Here is a 24738-nt window from a genome sequence, read left to right on the forward strand (position 1 = left end):
TTCGCGGATGCACTGTCCGTTTACATTAAAACGCCTGGAAACGCCGGGAAACGGGAATCCGCCAGCGTCCACGTATTCAATCCAGATCGTGTCAGCTCCGGTGCTGTGTAAACATTCAGAATACGCGGATACGCTGTGCTGAGCTCTAGCTGGCGTCTCATTGGACAACATCACTGTGACATCCACCTTCCTGATTCGCTGGTGGTGGTCATGTGACGCGACTGCTGAAAAACGGCGCGGACTTCCGCCTTGTATCACCTTTCATTAAAGAGTATAAAAGTATGAAAATACTGCAAATACTGCCCATTGTGTAGTTATGATTGTCTTTAGGCTTGCCATACTTCCACTTGCAAGTAGTAAGTGATATGCGCTAGGATCACACACACAGCGGCTCAGTCCCAAATCGTGGTTTGTGCACTTCACTCGCGCGCTGTGTGAGCTGCGCAGGGCCGGAGTGCGCACCCTCCAGAGGGCACTCGCTGTTCAGGACGGAGTGATTTGGAGCGCAGGATGCCTGTGGAGCCGAGCGTATCCGTGTATTGGCGTTGCTATGTGCACGCAAATCGTGTATTGGTGCTGCTGTGTGCACACTAATCGTTTTAAAAACGTTAATCTGATGATCCGCTGATATGGTCTAATGTAAACATGGGCTTAGAAGTTACCTTGGGGTCCTTTGTGACCTCGCTGACTATTACACGCCTTGCTCTTGGAGTGATCTTTGTTGGTCGACCACTCCTGGGGAGGGTAACAACGGTCTTGAATATCCTCCATTTGTACACAATCTGTCTGACTGTGGATTGGTGGAGTCCAAACTCTTTAGAGATGGTTTTGTAACCTTTTCCAGCCTGATGAGCATCAACAACGCTTTTTCTGAGGTCCTCAGAAATCTCCTTTGTTCGTGCCATGATACACTTCCACAAACATGTGCTGTGAAGATCAGACTTTGATAGATCCCTGTTCTTTAAATAAAACAGGGTGCCCACTCACACCTGATTGTCATCCCATTGAATGAAAACACCTGACTAATTTCACCTTCAAATTAACTGCTAATCCTAGAGGTTCACATACTTTTGCCACTCACAGATATGTAATATTGGATCATTTTCCTCAGTAAATAAGTGACCAAGTATAATATTTTTGTCTCATTTGTTTAACTGGGTTCTCTTTATCTACTTTTCGGACTTGTGTGAAAATATGTTTTAGGTCATATTTATGCAGAAAGATAGGAAATTCTAAAGGGTTCACAAACTTTCAAGCACCACTGTAGGATAACTTCATGTGAAAGGCCTCCACACACAGCTAAAATGTAGGAAAATAAATTTTTACTACTCATTTCTGATTTCCATGGAGGTCAAGTTGAGCTGCAGAACTGATGAATATGTATTTTAAGGCGCGTCACCCAAAAAGTGAAAAAACCGAAGGACTGTTTGAGATTGTGATAACTCCTTGTGCCTGATTTACTCAAGAAAAACAGCTGATTTAATTGTACAATTTACCACCCACTGAAAGCATGATTTAATTTAGGCATAAAACTAATTTTATGTTTAAATCTAACTGGGTTGTACCTGCCCCAGGAAATCAGGGGCACATCAGCTGGAAAATGCTTTCTGAAAGCAGTGGCGCAACAGCCACATGCGTCCATCTATGCTCTCCAGTATGTTAGCATCTTAGCTCATGAAAGTGGTGTGCTTCAGTGAAACCATGTTATAGCCTCTTGTACGCAGGATGACATCAGCACAAAAGAGTAAGGAAAGACCAAGTGAAGATGGGTGGTGAATGTGCAAACCCCCCCAATTGCAAGAAATCAGTATGCCTAATTAAATTGAAAAAAGTATATTAAAAATCTACAACAAACTTGGTCTATAAGCCAGCCCATCTCTGCACATCTGACATGTCCAGACGTGACCAAAACAACCAAAACTTCAACGCCCTTATGTAAACTGCAGCATTGTCAAGACAGCACTTACACAAGCCTGAGAGAGAAAATGGGAGAGAAGAGAAGAGTGAAATCAGACAAATCTCACTGGAGATTCAGACCTAGAAGGAAGTTAATCAAGGCGAGCAGGCTGAATGTGTTCCCATGGCGCTTTATTAAACTGATGCACTTTAAGTCGAGAGTATTTAAAAAAAAAAAAAAAAGGTTGCAGTTTTTATTCTGCAGAGGAAAGACCGCCATCTAGTAAAGCACTTCTGGATAGTTTTCAAGCAGTGATCATGCCACAACATACAATCCCCTGTACTGGAAAATTCCACAGATGATCTTGGCTTCTAAGGTGACTAACAGAGATACAAATGAGGAAGCCGTCTTTGTTCTAATCTTGGACATGTCCGACAACAGACTCTCAAGCTGTGATGGAAACACAATCACATTAACCCCCCCCGTCTCTGAAATCTCCATAAGCCTTTTTTTTTTTGGCAGAATATACAGTTTCAGTCACTGCACTTCGCAAGAATATAAAACCTTGATATGAATTTTAGAATGGGCTTGAATAAGGTCATAGTAAAAGCACTAAACCACCCCATGCTCAAGGCTACCCCAGAACAAGAAAACGGGGGAGGTGCATTCTGACTAATTTTATCATTTAGATATCCTCAAGACCTGATGAACTAATATTCAGTTAATTGCTAGAAGATTGGGGGGGGGGGGGGGGGGGGGGGGACCACACACTTAAGGATGATGTAATCACATATCCACTGCAATTACGTGTTCGTCCTGGTAGCATGCGTTTGTGTGCTTGATAGACAAACACAAAGGTTAAACAAAAACTTGAAAACCTTTAATTTTGCAAGATGTTTAATGAATGCCAGCTTGACTGAATGTTAGCACACACAGGGTTCACCCAAGAAAAACTGGAAAGCATAGCACCCCTCCCCCAGTGTAGTGAGGTGCAAAGAGAGGGGTTCAGGGGCATGCTCCCCCAGAAATTTTTGAAACAAAAGGTTCATTTCATGGCTTCTGCTAACACCTAGAGCTGATTTTTTACCAGTTCAACATGGGGGGGGGGGGGGGGGGGGGGGGGCGCGGGGCGCGGCGGCTTATATTTTACTTATAATTTTACTGAATTTCCACCCTAAAAGCCTGGGGGGGAGAGGGGGAGGGGGGGTGTCAGTCAATACAATACCCACTTGCGTCTCAAGCAGTGTACTGTTCCAAAGGAGACTGCAGTTTATTTCACATCTAACAAAGTGAACAGTGATGCAACATGGCATGAGTTGGATGGCATATTTGGCACTAGTGCAGAAATCAAGACAACTGCAGTCAGTACAAGCTCTCTGAAAGGATTCAAAATCTATTTTATACCAGCAGATTGCATTATGTTCAAAAGCTGAAACATGCAGACATCACAAGTTCTATATAAATTTACATACAAATGCATTTATTTATTCTGCACACCTCCGTGTGTAAATGCAGAGGGAAGTCCACTGTGCTTGCGGTTACGTTAGACAAAAGTTAAAAAATAAAATAAATAAAATGGACAGACAGACTTGTTCTGAATTTACCCACAAATGTATTTTTTACACTGGGGGGGGGGGGGGGAGTGTTCGGCAAACCAGCTACCAGTTAACAGATTTGGGACACTACGACATCCTGGACTGTTTAGTACTTGGGACCTCTAAATACACCTAAATACTTAAGGCAACAAGTACAGATGCCAAAATGCCACCATTTTGTTTTACTCTACTCATGGTATAAGAGTTGATAGCCTAGTCGTAGAATCGCCAATCAAAGTGTAGGATTGCTCATATCCAGTGAAGGTGTAAAGAATAAAAAAGATGTACATTCTCCACAACTATCTGGCAAGCTTCATATTTGAGCACCCAAGCCTGTGCGCTGCTCTCAGCATCAAAATACTGAGACAATCAGCTTCTCTTTCACCGATTTACTGTCGATAAAAAGACTTAAATGCAAACAGTAATTTCAAAAACGGTGCCTCAAACACTTAACAGGGTATTCAAATACTCTCTTGCATCCCTCCCTCTTGCATCTTGGAATTTCCCAAGGCAACTCATCTTGATGCCATTCAATACATGAACAGTCAACAGCCTGGTCTTAGTTACACACACACAAAATGGTAGGAGTTCTACATTAAAGCTTACAAAAATAAATTAGAATAATGAACTGTTGGTTCCAAGTTAATGTATACTTACCAATCTTCTGGTTGAAGACTTTATCAAAGGTGAGCTCATCTCTCTCTTCCAAGTACTTTTGCATCACACTCCGAATACTGGGAAAAGGAGAACATAAGCGTGTCAAATATCAAGCTAACAAACAGGTACACAAACAATGAAATTGGTTGTACAAGACAGTCTCAGTTTCATGGGTTCATTTATTCCCCCCCCCATGCCTGAGCTCATCAGCACAACTCCACTGAACATTGGGGCAGCTGAACTGAAGCCCTCTAGAGGAGCTCGACTGCTGTACAACTGTAGAAGTTGTTCTACTTCAAACAGCATTGCTGTAATGGAAGTGAAACAAGGGGAGGTGGGGGGGGAAGACGCAGTCATCAATTTATTCAAGGATTGCTGATTTATATTATGAGAAAGTATTCAGACTGTAAAACACTAGCTTGTGAGAACAATCTTTAGTGGGACTTGATGGAAAGGAAAGAAATATGGGGGGGGGGGGGGGGGGGGGGGGGGGGATCATCTCATTATCTCTAGCCGCTTTATCCCAGCTGACTATGGGCGAGGTACACCCTGGACAAGCCGCCAGGTCATCACAGCGCTGACACAGACAACCATTCACACCTACAGTCAATTTAGAGTCACCAGTTAACCTAACCTGCATGTCTTTGGACTGTGGGGGAAACTGGAGCACCCGGAGGAAACCCACGCGGACACGGGGAGAACATGCAAACTCCGCACAGAAAGGCCCTCGCCGGCCACGGGGCTCGAACCCGGACCTTCTTGCTGTGAGGCGACAGCGCTAACCACTACACCACCGTGCCACCCGGGGGGGTGGGGGGGGCGTCTGCTCCATATCCAAAAATGGCTCATGCTGGACCGATGAAAGTAGCAAGATTGCTTTGATCAATACTTTAATCATTAGGTGACACCAAATCCTCAGGAGAATGTGTGAAAGTGACCAAGGTACCAGTTTCAACCTCAGTCCACCTACAGAGTGTTTGATATATTTTGTACAGTTTTATTTGAAACAAAAGGGCAGGGAAACAAGATTTCTGCATGTTTATCAACATGTTTTGGAAAAAGTATGGGCAAAGGGCTTATTAGAATTTAACTGCTCAACCCTGAACCAAAATGTAAGGCACGAAAACAATGAAAGGAAATATTGGACGGTCAGTGTCACGTACCTTTTTATAGTACATGACTTCTCTTTAAACGAGGAAACAGTGCCATATTAAAGCAGCATGGTGGTGTAGTGCTTAGCACTGTTGCCTCACAGCAAGGTGGTTCTGGGTCCGAGCCCAGTGACCGACGGGGGCCTTTCTGTGTGGAGTTTGCATGTTCTCCCTGTCAGTGTGGGTTTACTCTCCACAGTCCAAAGACATGCAGGTTGTGCTAATTGGTGGCTCCAAATTGACCGTAGGTGTGAATGTGAATGGTTGTTTGTCTCTATGTGTCAGCCTTGCGATGACCTGGCGACTTGCCCAGGGTGTACCCCGCCTCCTCACCCATAGTCGGCTGGGATAGGCTCCAGCTTGACCCTGCACAGGACAAGCAGTTACAGATAATGGATGGATATGGCCATATTAGCTCGTAATGGTAGTTTAATCAGTTATTGCTCTGCAAACACCAGAAGGATTATCCATAAACTGGGTTTTAAAAATCCAGCATAGCTCAGAATAAAAGTTGCAAATTGAAACTGGAAAATAAGATTGTCAAGCAACCTAGTCTCTCCCCCCCCCCTCCCTTTTCACTGTAGCCTTTTCTACTTCAGTCTTTTTCTTGCTTTATTTAGCAGTCTGATGCATGTATAATGTTGGGTCTAACTGTATATTGTAGCTGCCCTTTCTCTGCCATTCTTGTGCGACTATCTCACTAGCTTTCACAATGTGTCTGCCTTGCGGAAGGTCCCAGTTACTAGGGTTGCCAGATTTGGTGGCATTTCCTCAGTTACTGCTTTTGTTGATTGAAATTGGACAGAACATAATTTGGTCTTGTTTAAAAACTGAAGTAATAGTTGCCATGCTTATCTTTCATGCAAAACATTTGGTTGTTTTGGGAAAGTAGGTGACAGAACTGATGCACACGGATTAAACCAACCCAATCTGGCAACCTTGACAGGTCACATGCAAGGAATTAGCACATGGGCAGAGCACACCCAGGCAGACAGACAGGTAAGGTCCTCCAACCATCTCATTCAGTCCCTGTGACTGCCACAGATAATGGACACTTTTCCTTTAAACAAAGCATTTGATTTATTCATTGCTATTGGGCCAAAAAGAGAATTCTAAGAAATGTATACTTTTTTTGGGGGGGGGGGGGGGGTGGGGGGTGGGAGACAAAACCCACACATTTAAGACAGGGATGGCACATTATTACCAACTCTGCAAATGCTTACCAGTGTTGTACCGAATTCCAACTCACTGTCAGAAAGGCTTAACGGTAAAACACCTACACAAATCATTCCATATTTGTTCACCTCCTGAGATCGACAGGCTCATCTCCCAACTTGGAATAATAAAAAAAAAAAAAAAAAATGCTGCTCTTTTTTGGCACAAGTGTGCATGATAACTTGTACTTACATATTCCAATGGCAAATTGTTGTACTACTGTGCAAAAAGGCTTGAAAGTTGGCTGTACGGTTAAAATTTGGATATTTTAAATATCACAATCACCACTGGTCATCAGGGCCAGAGGGCTGTAAAACATGCCTAGTTTGTACCGAGTAGTAGCAGTGACGGGCCATTTTTTAAAGTAGTTGTCATAGTGCTGTGTAACGTATCAAATTAAAAGACTATGAAAATCCGAATTGAAAACTTGTGAAAATGTGCCTGGAGGGAGGGGAGAACCCACCCAATGTTATGAACATTTGAAAATCCAGTGTTCTATAAAATCCCCATTTCTGTCTGTGCCCCGGTCATAAACCAGCAACCATTTTCCATTAGTTTAATTTTCCATTCATGAGAAGAGGAAAAGGGAAAAAAAACAAAACAAAACTCAAATTAACAGACCGAAAAGCCAAAAGTTAGATTTAGCACCAAGCGTCAGGGTACGAATTAGAGATAAAGGCTACTGGTCTCAATTCTGCACCTAGTAGGTCTTGAAAGCAATACAACAATGAAATTGGTCCATCCTTCGTATTTAAACACAAGCCAGAATTTAGCAGGTATGTTCACTTTAAACTGTGGACACTGAGCATGACTAATGACGGTGGTGCGCGAATGCGCTGTGTATAAGAGGGTCAAACTTGTTAATTCTCTTCAAAACAGTATTACTGATATTTATCCAAGTCTTCATTTTTTCCTCCATGAAAAAAAAAGTTAGGAAAATCCTTGATTTTAAAGAAGGATACAAAATTTCAATGATCAGAACTTGCGCGGGCACGAGAAAGTAGTGTTCAGCCGATTTTACTGGCGAATCAAGTCAACATGAGCGATTCGACCACTAATGCCGCTTTTCCACTACAAACGCGGCTGAGTTGGGCTGAGCCGTGCTGAGTTGGGCTGAGCGGGGCTGTTGGAGTTGCATTTCGACTACAACCGCGCTGAACCGTGCTGGCTGGAAGTGGGTGGACACATTGGGTGGAGTTAGTAAGAGTGGGTGGACGTCACGTGATGTCGTTAGGCGGCGCAAACAGTGACATCAGTGGCCTTTTAAGCGGTAGTCTCACGACCCAGATAGTAAACAATAAACATGGAGGACATGTTGTCGTTAGTGTTGCTGGTCTTGGTGCTGTGGCTTGTTGTCACCGACAACGCCAACAGATACTGGCAAGAGCATATAGATAAGGCGAGGCGCATAAGGCTTCAGAAATTCTCGTAATTCGTAATTCTTCCGGGTTTACGGTGTTTACAGATCCCAGCGTGCTCGCGGGGCGTGTGTGGGCATGTGAGGACACGCCTCCTCACCAATCCGTGCACAGGGGAGCGTCTCCTCACGCCCCTAGCCCCGCTCGGCTCGCCTCGCTTCAGCCCTACTCCAAAACCGTGCGAGTTTTGGGTGCTAAGCAGGGCTGAAGCGAGCCGAGTCGTGCTGCTCTGGGGTAGTCGAAACGCGAGCCGTGTCGGGCTGAAGTGAGCTGAAAAAGGGTAGTGGAAAAGGGCCACAAGTGGGAATCATGAGTTTCAAGCTGACTGAACCAACAGTGAGCGAGCTGGAAACAAAAAAGCCACAAGGATCAGTGATTATCACTAAAAAAAAAAATTAAGATTGCGGTGCCCGCATATTTGGGGTATTGCATGACGTTAAAAAACACTTAAAAAGTAAAAGCTGATCACAACACGGCACAAAATTAAAGCTAAACAGCCTTTCGATTTCAGAAAAAGGTGAAATTTAGTTCCCTCTGAAATTTGGTCATTGTGATATAGGTTTATTTCTGTAATCTCAAAATATCAGGCCATTCTGTGGCTGGGAAGTTATTTGAGGGGATTCCTGAGCAAATAACATGGATGAAGTCGCTTGCTTTGCGCAGTCAAGCAGACAGAGGAAGTCCATGTGCGCATGCGCAGGTTTACCTTGACCGTGCACTGACAGTTACAACATTGTCGCTAAATGAACAGCTGATCACACCGAGGTGCTCACTGACCGCCAATATTTATTAGCTTGGGCCTGCGTTTCCTTTCCTTCGCAACATAACGTATTTTCTTCTCGCTTTCTGTTACTGTAGCCGGTCTTTCACGTTTCATTTGTGTCCTCTACGGTTGCAAATTTGTATCCCACAATGCCTTGTGCAAACAGAGAAAAACCACCATGTGACGCATGACGTAGTATCTTGAATTGCATCATGAAGTGGGAGGGGGATAGCAGAGAATTTAGGGCCATATGGCCTTAAATTTATTGTTTTTAAAAAACACAAAAACAAACCCCTAATAAAACTGCAAGTCTGTGATTCAAACTGAGTAGCTTTCAGTCCACTAAAAGATTGGGTGTCAGGGGGAGAGAGAAAGTTTCTGACCTACACTTAAAATCTGAAAGGCAATCTCCTTTTTAACACCACTTAGATTAAGAGACGTTGTAAAGTGTTTCAAGGCCAAATAAAAACATGCCATTTTCCCATACAAACATATGGGAGGTTGATCAGTGCAGCGGTGCGTGGTCAAGCCTACTAGTAGATAACTTCTAAGCTTCATGCTGTTTCTGCTATTTTGTCTTGAAAATTCGTTTCATTAAGTGATTCCATATTCAGAACCAGGTTCTTCATAAAATGTTACCATCACTTAGCTGCATGCTTTCTGGGACACTCAAAGTAGTCTACACCCAGCCAAAAAAAAAAAAATTCCCCCCAACACCACTTGCCCACTTGGGTAGGACAGCTGAAAATGTGGCAACCCTGCTAGTTCAGGCATGCCAAGGATTCTGAAAAAGTATTCTGTCTGGCTACACTCAAACCAAGCAATTACAAAATTAAGGGAAGATGTCTGGGGGAAGGTTTGTATATTGCAAACTACTGCACTGGCACCTTTAGCAGCGTCATATGTTGAAAAAGGTATTACAAAACACTTTTTTTTTTAGAAACATGTTCCATGACTATGTGATTGGTTATTTTTAGTACTTCTCAAATTCTGTCGCTCTGTTAAAGTAGGTCTGGCTTGCAAGTTCCAAGCAAAACCCTTGTATAAAAATGTACCTTATATCCAAATATCAGCCAAAATCACAAAATAAAACCCAACAGTCGAATTGCACTTAGAAACCATCAGAATAAAACTGGAAAATCACAGGTGCTCATTCCTTCCAGTCTCTATTCAATTCAAATTTTATTTTTATGTAGTGCTTTTATTAAAACGTGTATAAATCCATGATGTAAATTTTAGACATTGATAAATTTATCAATGTATCCCCACCAAGCGAGCCAGAGGCAATGGCTGCAAGCAAACTCAGATGACGACAAAGACCTAGGTTTCATACTGTACATCTGGACCTGGGTTATTTGACCATGTTTGTCAATTCAAACCAGCACCCTCTTCACACCGAGTGGCCAACCTGGATTATACCCATGTTGATTTGTGTTTGAAAGGGTTTTAACCCGTGTTGTCCAACTCTGCTTTCAAACCTACCTCTCAAGGTGGGATGGACTCCGGCCATACAAGGGTCAATTTGAATTGTACCACCGAGGTCACAGCCAGCCAAGCAGGGACTAATGAAACTCATGCACATGTTGGCACACAGTGCTTTATCCTGCTGGCAAAGTGCATGCGTGCACGCACCCCAAACTTCTTTTCAAGTGCATGAAACAAAAACTGAAAGTCATTTTCACCACTACTTAAAAAAAAGCTGCGCATGTATACATTCTCATCTCATTATCTCTAGCTGCTTTATCCTGTTCTACAGGGTTGCAGGCAAGCTGGAGCCTATCCCAGCTGACTACGGGCGAAAGGCGGGGTACACCCTGGACAAGTCGCCAGGTCATCACAGGGCTGACACAGACAACCATTCACACTCACACCTAGGGTCAATTTAGAGGTCACCAGTTAACCTAACCTGCATGTCTTTGGACTGTGGGGGAAACTGGAGCACCCGGAGAACATGCAAACGCCGCACAGAAAGGCCCTCGTTGGCCACGGGGCTCGAACCCGGACCTTCCTGCTGTGAGGAGACAGCGCTAATCAATCACTACACCACCGTGCCACCCTGTACATGTTCTGGGTGGGGGGTACTGCAGCTGAAATAAAGCTGGCACCTGTTCTCACAGATCTTTATAATTAGCAGATACTCCTCTCCATGCACCAAGCTGCACCAGTGCTAGAATTTTGGTGCGAATCGATTCACTTGAGTATTCACACAAATTGTTCCCCAGGCGAATCTCAACGGATTTGTGCAAAATATTCAAGAAATATCGTAAATTTATCGTAAAATATCAAAGTCATCACTTCAACACAAATTCCACAAACGGTTTCAGTAAACAAACGTTCTGCGCATGTGCAAAGTGTGTTTCACGTGCTTGGTGTCGCTTGCATCTACTCCGCCGAGTACTCACCAGGTGGCTTTTGTCGTCAAGAATAACAAGATGGTGTACTCCAGCTCAAGTGATACTCAGCCAAACACCTCGAAATCCGTTGAAAAAACGAAAAGAATATCGCGGCGTGGTTTACAGGCGTAGGGTGATGACCTACTAGACATTTATGACTTCGACTTTGAAGACGATTTCACGGTCAAGGCGAGGTGTTGGACATGCAGCCTGCACTATGACAAAATCAAAGCACGGTGGGCATCCTGTTTCACGGTCGATGATCGTCACGCATATGATATATAGCCTATACAGGAGGAGTCTGCATGTCTGAATGTCACTCAGACAGTGCAAGCTCTACTTCTGCCAGTACTGACTTGTATGCCATCGTGCATCCTGACCCTGACTCTAGTGTGGTTGCTAGTAGTGATGATTCAGACTCCGCTATCAGTGATGAGGCAGAGTAAACTAAATGATCGTTTGGCATGACCCTGACACATTGGTGCAGGTAGGTTTCTGACATTCAGATGTTCTCTGTTGCTCAGTTTTTGATGATTAAGGATTGAAATAGAGTAATGAGTTTGTTACTGTGAATAACTATTGTAATGTTTACTGTAACGGTTACTGTATTTGTGGTTTGAGGGCTGAGTTGGAGGCCAACTGACTGCCTGTGAAAAGAATTCAAACTCGTACACACGGCCACAAACACAAAAGTTGTTGAAACTACTTTATTGGATTCTCAGGATTCTTGCAAAACGGTTTTGCGAGAATCCAAACAGATTGCTGTAAATTTCCACGAAATTCTAGCCCTGTGCACACTTGCTGCGTTTATGAAATGTTTTAGTGACCTCACCCAAAACCTAAAACAAAAACCTTAATAAATAATGCAGCATGTGTATAAATTATGCATAAACAAATTGAAATACTTTTATTCATGCTATTGTATGGGATGCCAGCTTCATGGTGGTTTAGTTCACCACTCGCACGTGTGCGCACAAAACTGTGGTGCTTGTGTTTGAATTGCATAAACAGCGCACATGGGAAGAAACAGGACACAGTAGCTCAGTGCATCAAGATCTGTACCAATACTAAAGGAGATGCGTGAAAACAGGCGCATGCTTTCTCAGCTACAGCATTTTCATGCAGAACTCATGTGCAATGTAACTTTAGTGGAGGAAAAAAAAATAATAATAAGACCCATGCATGCAGCTGGTCTTAAATTTGAAAATAAATTGAATAATAAATGTCAAGTTCATTTAGCAGTTTTAGCTGTGGCTTAACAGTTAAAGGGGCAGCTTTTGGTCCCAAAGCTGCTCCTCTAAGGGTAGTAACTCACTGGGCTGCAACAGCCTGCAACTAGTTGGAGAGAGAACAACTGCAATAAAATATGCAAATGAGCGACAATTTTCACTTGGAATCACACTGAATTGATATTCGCATATTTTATCGCAATTGTTGCATCTCCAACTAGTTGCAGGCTGTCACAGCCCGTCACAGCCCAGTGAGATGCACTTGCACTTCCTGTCTCACAGAAACTGACTTGAGAAGGGTTTGTGTCGCAGCCCAGTGAGATACTGGCTTAACCATTAGGCCACAGCTTCCCTGTACAAAGCACTGAAAGAAATATGCACCCCGTTTGCATGAGCTTTATTTGTCCCACCGCAGCTGTTCACAACCCACGTGGTACACTTCACCTGGAAACTGACCCAAGTCTGACACCTCAAGAGGTGGGTTGCAAAGCCAAGATGGACAATGTGGGTTGACCCTTTCTAAAGACAATGTGGGTATAACCACTGGTTGGCCACTTGGTATGAAACGGGTATTGAGCAACTCCATATCATAAAAATATGATTTTTAAAATGGTAGCATCTTACTTTCTGTTGGCTCTGCCAAGTGTGGGTGGTGTCCGTCCCCCCGCATAGTAAACCAAGCAACAGTATCTAAATTTAAAATAAATAGATTTTGGGGGGGGGGGGGGGGGGGGGGGGGGGCATGGTTACTAGGGAAACTGGCCCAGATAGGAGGAGCTCACTTCCTGTGGCAGCTTCTCCACCAAATTTGATAGGTTGCAATGGATTAATGGTTTTTGGAATAATTAAAAAAAAAAAAACCCACCTCAAGTTGTGAGGCTTGGTCTGGACAAAATTTGACAATTCATGCTTCCTCAAAACGGGGTCATCTACCAAGTTTGGTTTTGATGCATCAAAATATTGCTGCGATTGCACACATGACCTCAGTTCCAGTTTGACCTCATTTCTCCACAGATTACAATCATATGTGATGGACAAACGTTTTCAGAAATTGAAACGCAAAACAAAAATATCAAGGCTTGATCTGAATATCATCTATGCCCAACTTGGTCAAGACTGGACAAAATTTGAGACCTGTGAAAATTTCAGCGCCTTAAAAAAAAAATAAAAATAAATTCAAAATGGCCGAAATTGAAGTCATGAGGTTCCTTGAACACAGCATGAGCCAAGGAATGCAACTGGACCTCATTTTTTGGAAAAAATTGGACATAGTTTCCAAAGTTGCATGCATAAAATGTACCTCAAATTTGACCCACTGGTGGCACTAGAACACCCAATGTGCAAATATGAAACTTGGTGAAAAGAATCAAGGGACAGTCCCCAATCAGTGGGCGGAATTTAAAAACATTTTACCACATCATTCTATGGGTTGCCATAGACACCCTAGCCAGATGATTAAGAAACGCTAGAAATACAAAGGGTGCCAACACAGCTTTGCTGCTTAATCCCCCCCCCCAAAAAAAAGTCAAGAATCAAGGAGTTCCTATATAGCTGTGCTGCATGGCACTCAAAAATAGGCAAAAGTATATTACTTAAACAGCATTATAGATATCAAAAATTCATAAAATTATATTTTAACCTATAAAAGTAATGTGAACTTGTGAACCAATAGAATTCATAGGTCAATGTTCAAGATAATTTTGGGCAAGGTGACTTAACCTTACTACAAACAAATCCATCTTTCACATCCTTTCCCCCTTTACTCAACTCTTTCCTGCTAGGCAAACTGCATCATCTCTGAAAAATCAGAAAAGCATCATTTTCAGATACAGTTCCCTCAGAAAGAAGTGGAATAGCAAGGTCAATTCTTTAGCTTTGGCTCGCTACCAAAGACATTTGGGTTTTGACATCACAAGATGAGAATTTCAGCTTTCATTTCCTGATATTTACATGTGAAACATGTTTAAAACTTACATAGCACCTTTTGTTTTTTGCCTGTGAAGACTGCATTTGTTCTTTAAAAGGATGAACCTAAATGAAGGCCACAGAACTATCCATGAGTGAAAAGTAAGCCATTCTGAAGCTGAGAAAAATGAGTGGAAAAAGAAAAAAAAAAAATGATCAGAGCCATTAGGCATAGCAAATACAATTTGCAATGCCCTCACTTAAAAAAAAAAAAAAAAAAAAAGATATTGAACAGGTGGCCAAATAAAAGAGTTGAAGACAAACATTGTGAGAGCTGTAAAGAAAAGCTGAGAAACAGGAGGTGACAACCTCCATTGTCCAGGAGTGAAGTTCTCACAATACACCAGTTCAAAGAAAACTTAGTGAGCAGAAATATAGGAGGCCATAACATAAGATGCAAACTGCTCATCAGCAGGAAGAATCAGAAGGCCAGACTGGAATTCAGAAATGAACCACAAACGTTCTGGAACCAAGATTAACTTTACCAAAGTGATGAAACGGCCAAAAATGTAAGGATCTGCTCGTGATTGTGACTCACAGTGGAGGTAGCGTCATGGCTTGGACTTGGATGGCTGCTTCTGGAATGGGCTCATTCATCTTTATTGATGCTGATGTGACGTAACTCATTGAGCTAACTGGGAGGATCATCATGCAGCAAGACAATGACCCAAAACACACTGCTAACAATTGGGGGGGGGGAATGCAATGGGGACATTGGGTTTTCAGCCAGGGTCCAAAATTAGCACCCACCAAAGGAGTCGAAAAAATAAATACGTTTTAAATAAAATAAGCCATCCCACCCCACCCCTACAAATCTATATTGGTGAATAAAATGAGGTCAGTCACCACTGGTGGGTTGCTGAAATAGATGTACTTCACTACAAACTCATCACGAGCTATGACACAAGCTGATCACATTGATCCATTTTGTAATTCTCCGATTGACCCTTGCCAGTCTCTACAGCTAGACACAAGCAACACTTTTGCACCAGGGACACAGTGTCAAGCTAAACCTAGCTGTAAATGCTAACCATTAAGAGAGGCTGCAAATATGCGGCAGCACATTGCAGGAGTACTGCAACCAAAAAAAGAAAAATGAAGAGCTTGTTAGAAGTATGGCAAAAAGAAAAAGTTTAACAAGTGGCCTTTCACAGATAAAAAGGTGAGGAGAGATTGGTGGCTTTTTTTTTTTTTTTAAATGACCGCAATGGGGCGGCACGGTGGTGTAGTGGTTAGCGCTGTCGCCTCACAGCAAGAAGGTCCGGGTTCGAGCCCCGTGGCTGGCGAGGGCCTTTCTGTGAGGGGTTTGCATGTTCTCCCTGTGTCCGCGTGGGTTTCCTCCGGGTGCTCCGGTTTCCCCCACAGTCCAAAGACATGCAGGTTAGGTTAACTGGTGACTCTAAATTGACCGTAGGTGTGAATGTGAATGGTTGTCTGTGTCAGTCAGTGCGTTTACATGCACATAGAGAAAATCGAATTTCTGCTGTTGCTCGACTGAAATCGAAGCTCTAAATGGCATGTAAACACCTTAGCTAGGCTGAAATTGAACCGAACTTGATTTCTCGCAATCGAGCTACACAACCTAGATCATGCGATTTTTGCTGAGCTACTTAGTGCATGTAAACTCTATCGAGCTACGTAGTCGAGCTGCTTACTTCAGCACTGCCCCTTCCGGAAGTGACGAGACCACAAGCGGCAAACACAACAGCCTCAGTCGGCATGACACTTCACCTTAGCCGCCCACTTTATTAGGAACACTTCTGTTCGTACATACAAACTACAAAACACTCTTCTTAGAGTTTATTTTATTTTTAAAAGGGACAGTGTACAAATTAAACATTATCCTTGTGGTAAGGACAGATGTCTGTACCAGGTTATAGCAGTACATGCTAATTTCCGCCTGTAGTCACTTTGTTTATACTCTTGAATAGCTCTTCTTCATATTGTTAGTTTTTTCTTTATCAGACATCTAATTTTTTAGGTTTGTTTACCTGACATGTTTCGACGTACGACTGTCGTCTTCCTCAGAGCGTCACCGGATGTTATTGGTGACGCATCTTTTATCAGCTGATGTTTCCGAAGGCGTGGCCTTCCTGTCTGGATTGACAGGTCGGTCACGCCTTCTACTGTCAGTTCGTCCCCTGCAAGATGATACTCCAGGTATGGGAGAGCATGTATGCTCCCTCATCTTGGTTGATGGTCCTCGGGCTTCGCTTACAGATCTCTATGGCCTCCCTGATCCAGCGCTGATGTTTATCATCTTCTGTGCGGATGACTCTGGCATTCCCCCAGTCCATAATATGATTTTCCCTTTTGCAATGATCTGTTATGGCTGACTTATAATTTTCCTGTTGTGCCTTTTCTTTTATTGTTCGGGTTTGTCTCGTAGCTGTCTCCTTTTCGCACTCTATGTTCATTTTTTCTTGTGTTGAAACTCCTTCCTGTCTCCCCAATGCAAGTTTTATTGCATAATTGGCAATCGGAAACATCAGCTGATAAAAGATGCGTCACCAATAACATCTGGTGACACTGAGGAAGACGACAGTCGTACGTCGAAACATGTCAGGTGAACAAACCTAAAAAATTAGATGTCTGATAAAAAAGACAAAACTAACAATATTTAATATAAAGACATAATGAACGTAATCGAAAGCTCTTCATGATGACAACCGGAAGTGTACCAACACGATGGGCCGTGTAGCGTCACCTGTGGCTCGGGTGCACAATGCACCTCACACAATAGCTCGGTTTCACAGTGCAAGTTAAGGGTTCAAGCCCCAACACTCCCAAGCTGCCACTGTTGGGCCCTGAAGAAAGGCCCTTGACCCTCCCTGTTCCAAGTGTGCTGCATCATGTCTGACCCTGCATTTTGATCAAGCTGGGATATGCGAAGAACAATTTCACTGTGCTGTAATGCAGGCTTCTCCCTGGGTTCTGAAAAATATTAGCCACTTTTTTCCTTGACAAAAGTCCAATAAATATCCACTTTTTCTTAGTCTGGAGTTTGTTCCCCCCAGAGTTACTGACTTATCAAAGTGGACTTAATACAGGTTTATACCAACCAAACTGGCACAGTTCAAATATTTGTACAGATACAGCTAGGCCTCTCCATTACATAAAATTTGGGCTCCACTCCAGCCTCTAATCAGAAAGACTTCCTTTTGGGCAGCTTGTGCACCATCAACCTAAAACAAGAAAACATGGTCATCACTCTATCCCCTGCCACAAGCATTTTATGAAGCGCTATTAACACTTCTGCCCTTATAAGCCCATTGCTTTGATATTGACTCGTGTCGCTGTAAACGCTATGACACCTTCATAAAATGATACCCAGCTTTTTTCAGTAGTACGAGCACACAGTTTCATTGACATAGCACATGTAGTTTCTGAGAAAACTTGCCCAGATTGAGTCCACTTGTACAAAGTCCAATAACAAATCAAGGGCCACAACTCTGAAAATTTCTTGCAAGTCATTTTAGAACTCAACTTGGATCATGAATAGTAATATGAGCACACAGTTTTGATGTAGTTTCTGAGAAAACTTGTCCAGATTGAAACGGACGAACAGACTCCATTTCCATATTCCCCTGCGCACTTCGTGGCAGGGAATAAACCTCTAGTTTGAACTTATTTCAAGTCATTTTAGTATGGAATTATTCAAAAGAGGTATTAGGACTCCCTTTACTTCAACACAAAACTTTATCATACATTTATCAAAGCATTATCATACATTTGCCCAGGGGTCTTTCTAGCTGTTGAAAAGACCAGGGACCAAGTCAGGTTTTCCTGGGGCTTATATTTTTAAGGGAGATTAGCATTGATTGGTTGGCAAGGATATCTAACTTTACGAGATATCACCCACACACAAGTTACGACATCTTTATTACTCATTTTTGCACTGCGTTTTAAATACATGTATTTCACTTCCGGTCTCAGGAAACTGAGGCATGTACCAATTGATTTAAATCACTAGCAAATCACCAGTTTCATAAAAATCTCATCTCACCTCACATATCTCTCCTTTAGGACCACAAAGACACTCGTCCTAAGCCAAATTATATTGCAACATTCAAAAATCCCAGATGACATCCAACTCTGCTGTTTTCTATTAATCTCTTACTTTTTGAGTGCAAAAATACCCAGGGCAATAGCGCCGAGTGATGGGGCCTAACGAAGCCACTACGTTCGCCACAGGGACTCAACACACCATGCCGCCCAAAACGGAGCACCTTCACTTTTTATTTAAAAACAAACCCCGTATTACCGACATTGCCCAACATGCTAGGGGACGGTCAGGGCTCCGAGTGGGCCTCCCCCATGACCATTTCAGCCCTTAAATCTTCAGTGCTTGAAGCCCAAAAAACACTGTCAGCTTAAGGCCCCTGCATGCTCTTGCAACAAGGCTTTCGCAGACAGTTGTAATTTATCGTTGAGCGGTAGCAGTGCGCGTGCGCGATGTTATTCACCGGCACAACGCAAGCAGGCGCGAAGTCGCTAGGAGTAGTTGGTGGGTGTGGTTAGTGGAGTGTTTATCCTCTGGTTACTTATAATGACTAGAACTGGAGTCGTATAGATGTACGTACTTCCTCACTTCCGCGATCAACCGCTCTTCGTGCTGCTCCATCTTCACTCGTGTTTTTAAAAATGCCAGTCGTGAAAACAAACCAAACCAGGAAAGTAGGGAAGCAGAAGTGCGTGTACAGCGGATGTAGAGTGGACCAATCAGAGCCCTCTTGTCTGCGAGGCTTCTGCGGTGGTCACAATTTTTGGGAGGTGCGCGCAGAGCGTCTGCGAAGGTGGGGGGCTACGCAGACACTGTCTGCGACGCTATCTGCGAGGACTGGGTTGTCAGCATAAATTGGCCTTTAGACTGCGCCATTTTGTTCACCCAGAAATAATTACACCACCACCACACCAGGCCGATTAAGACGCACCGCCATTGGTCAAAAGCTTGGTGCTCATTATGTGTAGTCAATTTTTATTGGTCACAAGCATGTGCTTGTTGTTTACACTGGCTTCCTGCCATTTCTTCACTGGGGTTGGGTTTCGGCAAACGTAGGGATTTCTAGAAAAATGCCGACACCAAATACATTAGTCACTGTGAAGTCATTTTCTCTTCGTCACTGATGGATGTTAGTCAATGACGAATGCCAGTGGGAACCTTGTGTAGTGTACATTACAAATAATTTGTTCCCCCCCCCCCCCCAAAGGGGAGTACAGCTCATACATGCCATTGAAATAAATGCTAAGGCTAAACCTATTATAAACATGAACACTGCATAAAGTTCATTAGCTCAGCAAAATAAGCTTACAATGCAGTCACACCAAGCAAGAGACAAGTCACTTGTCTCTTGTGGGTGTTTCAGGAACACTACAATTGCAGCTTGTGGATGTGCACTGCCCATGTTCTGAAATGAAATGGGTCAGGTCATTCACTCTTCTGTAAAAATTCATTTACATCAGGTGTTGTAATTAAACCCACAAAAATGGGCAAAATTGTTTGAGAGGCCCAACATGGAGGCTGGAGTTACACCACATTTGCAACCAAATGTAACGGCTGGATCTTGGTAATGGATCTTTAAATGGCCCAAAGAAGAAAAATGTTCATCAGCTGCGGGAAATCTTCAGAAAAAGTTGATTTAAGAATCACTACGTTTTTATAGCAAACAACCTGGACACGATTTCATGCTAAAAAGGCAGAAAAGTCTACACGTCTGGACTGCAATCTCCATTAAAACCAATTCATGTTTGTAGCTTAAGACCCAAATCCTCCCATAGTCAAATCTTCCTCCATCGACCTTTCCTTCTATCCACTGTCCCACTTCTTTCCAGCCCCGACTCAATGACCGACAATTTCCATTGTCTTTGAAGCATTTTATTCGCAAACAATATTGGCAGCTCTTCCTCAGCTTCCACACACTTGCAGGCATGCAGTAAAAATCTCACCTCTTTGCCAAATGGCCTTAGCCTCCACCCGACAGAATGTAGCAGTACGGCGCTAGCTCTGCAACCCCGAATACGAGTGCTGTTTGTTTATCAAATGCTGTAACATTGACTTTATACAAGCTTCTCGTCAAGCACCACTCACATGGTGGTCAGCAGGTGTTCCAAATGAATATAGGCCGCACTGAAATTTTTTTAACACGACAAAAACGATCAACACACAACACGTCCGATATCCAGCTCTTGATCTGATGCATCCTGTGTATTAAAACAATACGTTAAACAGATCGCATAATAAACTAATATTTAAACCAAGGCCGCAACAACTGACATCACAACCTGGCAGCGCAGGAGACGTGTTTATGCCAACCAAATGAGACATCCAATCTCAAGTGTTAGTATTATGTACATTTTTAGTGGTTCTGCACACTTCTTGCAACCGCATGTCTTATCTGCATTTTATGCCCTGATTTATTAATAATTTTCTGGCACTAATGATTGTGTCATCAATTTCAACAAATCTAAGCAGTATTTAAAAAAAAAAAAAAAAAAAACGACTTGTATTCAGCACTAGTATGCATGTCATGATTGTGCCTAAAAATAAATAAATTATTTTTAATCGGTTGTAAAAAGTAGTTTTCAATCGATGTTGGAATGTGTGTGTGGGGGGGGGGGGGGGGGGGGGCCCACATGATCTTACCCATTGTGACAAACTGTCACTTGAGGCAATTCTGTTCAGTCTTCAGAATGTGTCAAGCACAAGCACTTAAATCTGCTTCATTGATTTGGACAATTAACTGGCCATCAAAAAAAGTTTGTCCCCTATTGTTTTGGGATAAAGGGCTGGCAGTGGGAGGGGTATTCAATGAGAAGTGTACTTAAAAAAAAAAAAAAAAAAAAAGTTTAATTCCATTCAATGAGAAGAGTGAAAACCCCTCCCACTCTTAATTCCATCAGATTAACTCTCGACCCCATCAGGTCAAGTGATCAAAACAGGTGTGTCACAATGGGTAAGGTAATGTTTTTTCATACATACCAACAGTTCTACATCATTTATCTGTTATTTGACTCCATTCAGTGGGTCTTGAAAATTAACTCCTATTTTACTCAGTTCAGAGCCATAACCAACTCTTACAATTACTCTAATTTTGCTCTCGAAACTCAAAAATGAGCAAAATAAACTGAGAATACTTTTAATTCTCAAAAAAAGTCATTTTTTCCTGTGTATGCACCACAGTGCACACGTCAACCGATCTGCACATAAAATATTCATGCTTACTCGAGTTGATCTCCAGCTGGATCGAGTCAAGGTTTAAAAAAAAAAAAAAAAAAAAAGCATTGCTTATCATCAGTTCTCAATAAGTGATTAATTGCTGAAAGTGAATTGCTGTCCTGAAAATCATCCCAAGCGCCATCATTCACAAGTTTTACCGCCAAACAGGTAGCCTAAACTATGGATTTTATCCTTTTTACAATGGGCATTCCCACCACGAAAGAGAAACCAATTGAAACCGAAAGTCATCATCATCATGCCGTTACCATGTGAATAGTCTTTATGAATGTCTAAGTGGGCGCTCAGCGCCAACTTGTGTGGCCGACTAAGCTGACAAGTTAGGTTTCATCTAATTTAGGTAATTTAAAAAATAAATAAATAAAAATTCCTATGCGCCCACTGCCAAAGTGTACAGCTTCTGTCAATATGTTCATGTTTGTATGAACAAAAACTCATGCTCCAATAAATATTTGCATGACCTACTTGGCAGGTTTAGAATGAGCTTTGCCACCAAAGCGAGTGACAGTTCTGTGGGTGGAAAGGCCCTGATGACCGGTCAGAGGAAAAATGGATCGATTGGTTCAAGCTGCCAAGGAGGATATAACTCAAATCACCCTTTACAACCATGGAGAGTAGAAAAGCATCTTAGCACACCAACACTGAACCTTGAGTTTGATGGGCTTTTTAAAAAAAAAAAAAACACCCCAGTTCCACTCCTGTCAGCCAAGAACAGGAATCCACAGCCATCACAAGCACAGACTCTCAAACTGGACAGCTGAAGATTTTTTTTTTCTGGGGGGGGGGGGGGGGGGGGGGGATTCCCATCGAATACTTTTTTTTGCACTTGTGAAGGTTCCCAACTGAGTAAAATCGTGATTCCACGCTTATGGGTACTGAAATGGGGACATGAACTTATTTTTAAAAATTCACCTAAAACCATTTCTTTTTTTTACCATCAGGTCACAAAACATGTAATCTTTAATGAATGATATGTTAAAAGATAACTTTAATTTTCTGAGATGTAATAACATTTATATGCCAAAGTCAGAACGTTACAGAAGTGTTGTGGACATATATATTCTCAATTTTAACAATGTAGAATTACTTTTTGAAACATAGGAAGGTGATGTTTTAGCAAATATAATTAATAAACATGTGTAGTAGAATAAACATACACATTCTTTCAATAAGATTAACATGGTATAGAGCAGGGGTCACCAAACTACGGCCCGCGGGCCAGATCCGGCCCGCCACCCCCCTTTGACCGGCCCCCCAGCCCCTCTGCCCCCCCATCACTTGAACCGGCCCTATGAGGCAATCCCCAAAAGTGGTCATGGCCTATTTTTTTAAATTGCTTTTTGGCAAATAACAACATGTCTGCATCTTGTATTTTGTTGATTTTATCAATTAAATTTATATTTAGTTATAAAATGAACTATTCATATTTTCCGAATTTGTGTCATATGCTCGCAATCAAGCAGTGACAGGCAGCGCATGCGCAGAGAACTGTCAGTGTTCAGGACAGCAAAATGGCGAGCGGTCAGCGAAAAGCTGACAGAGTGCAGAGCTTTTAAAGAACAGTGGACCACCGAATATTTTTTCGTTCAGTGTAAGCAGGGTTCGAATTATAAATTTGACCCTATGGGGGTCTAAAAAAAAAAAAAAAAAAAAATGCATACTTGCTCTCCTGGACCAGCGCACTTTTGCGCACTGCAGTGCACAGCTTTCACACACAGGCGCGCGCATGCACGCACACACACACAGTGTTGCGCGCGCGCGCATATATATATATATATATATATATATATATATATATATATATATATATATATATATATATATATAAATAAAATTATATATATTGTTAAACAAAGGAAGATCGTTGTGAGCTAGAGGACAAGTCTTCTTCGGACTTAACTTCACATTCGATTTCGCAGGCTGCAAATTTCAGTTTGCGCGCATAGTGGTGTGGTGGTGAAGTACAGCCGTACATGTTGCGGTTTAATAACACGTTCAATACAAAGTTATGGCTGCATGGTGATCGGAAATGAAATGATTTTATTTATATTTATATGGTGATATAGGCTATTCAAGCTTATTATGGTGATATATGACGTATTTGAGAGACTTCCACAGAAAATTAAGTTTGCTTCTTTCATGGGAGCCTGAGGGAATGGGAGCTCAGCTCCCATTGGCTCCCACGTAATTCGAACTATGAGTGTAAGGACCGTGCAGTTTGTCTTGTATGTAAAGAAAGTGTGCCGGTTTTCAAAGAATATAATCTGCGTCGTCACTACGAAACCTGCCACAAAGAGTATGCTAGTTTGCGAGGGCAAACAAGAGAAGACAGGATTCGGAGGATGAAATGCGGACTGGCTGCACAACAGAATGTATTCCTTCGCCAAACCCAGATCAACCAGGCTGCTGTCTGAGCTAGCTATAAGGTAGCTCACCTACTAGCTACCCATGGAAAGCCGTTTACTGATGGGGACTTTGTTAAAGTATGCATGCTTGCTGTGGCCGAGGAGGTGTGTCCCGACAAGAAGGATGCGCTCGACGCGGTGAGTCTCTCCGCACCTACTATGACCAGGCGAACCGAAGTTTTGGGGGACAACGTGTATGACCAGCTGAATGAGAGAGCGTCAGAATTCGAGTTTTTTGCTTTGGCCATGGATGAGAGCAATGACGTGCAGGACACAGCACAACTGCTGTGATCTATTGCTCATATTATAATTTCACTGTTTTTTAAAATTTATTTATTTTATAGGCCTATTTATTTGACCTTTATTAAGTGCTGCATACAATTATTTATATTATTAATAATATCAACAGGCCTACCTACAATTTATAATTTTCCACTCATCTTTGCCAGTGTCAATCACCTCAAATAGGCAGATGTTTCTTACCTTGACAGCTTTGATGTTATTTTTATTAGAAAACAAATAAATGGAATATCAGTGGTATTTCAAATTAAAACAAAGTGTGAAGACTCAATTACTACTTTTGCAAACCACTAGTAAAGATAAACAAATGTGTGCCAGGAATCAAGTGTTGATATAGTAGTGTGGGGATATAGTAGTGTGGGGATGGCCGTGCCAGGCTAGTAATCTCTACTACACAATGAGGCCTGCTGGTGGTCATATTTGTCTGGGTCATACAATTCTATGTGATATAGCTGACCCGACCCCGGCCCCCATCACAGTCAGGAACGACAATGTGGCCCCCAGAGAAAAAAAAGT

The 24738-nt window shown here is 42.5% G+C and overlaps 1 protein-coding gene across 1 annotated transcript in view; it reads right to left on the reverse strand.

Annotated features, from left to right (window-relative positions):
* grk3 (G protein-coupled receptor kinase 3) overlaps positions 1-24738 on the reverse strand; it is a 188574-nt gene that overhangs the window by 141356 nt on the left and 22480 nt on the right. The window contains exon 2 of the mRNA XM_060908817.1: positions 4150-4226. Within this exon, the coding sequence (XP_060764800.1) occupies positions 4150-4226 (77 nt within the window). The remainder of the gene's footprint in view (positions 1-4149; positions 4227-24738) is intronic.

The sequence above is a fragment of the Neoarius graeffei genome, chromosome 25 (assembly GCF_027579695.1).
Source record: "Neoarius graeffei isolate fNeoGra1 chromosome 25, fNeoGra1.pri, whole genome shotgun sequence".
NCBI classification, from domain to species: Eukaryota; Metazoa; Chordata; class Actinopteri; order Siluriformes; family Ariidae; genus Neoarius; species Neoarius graeffei.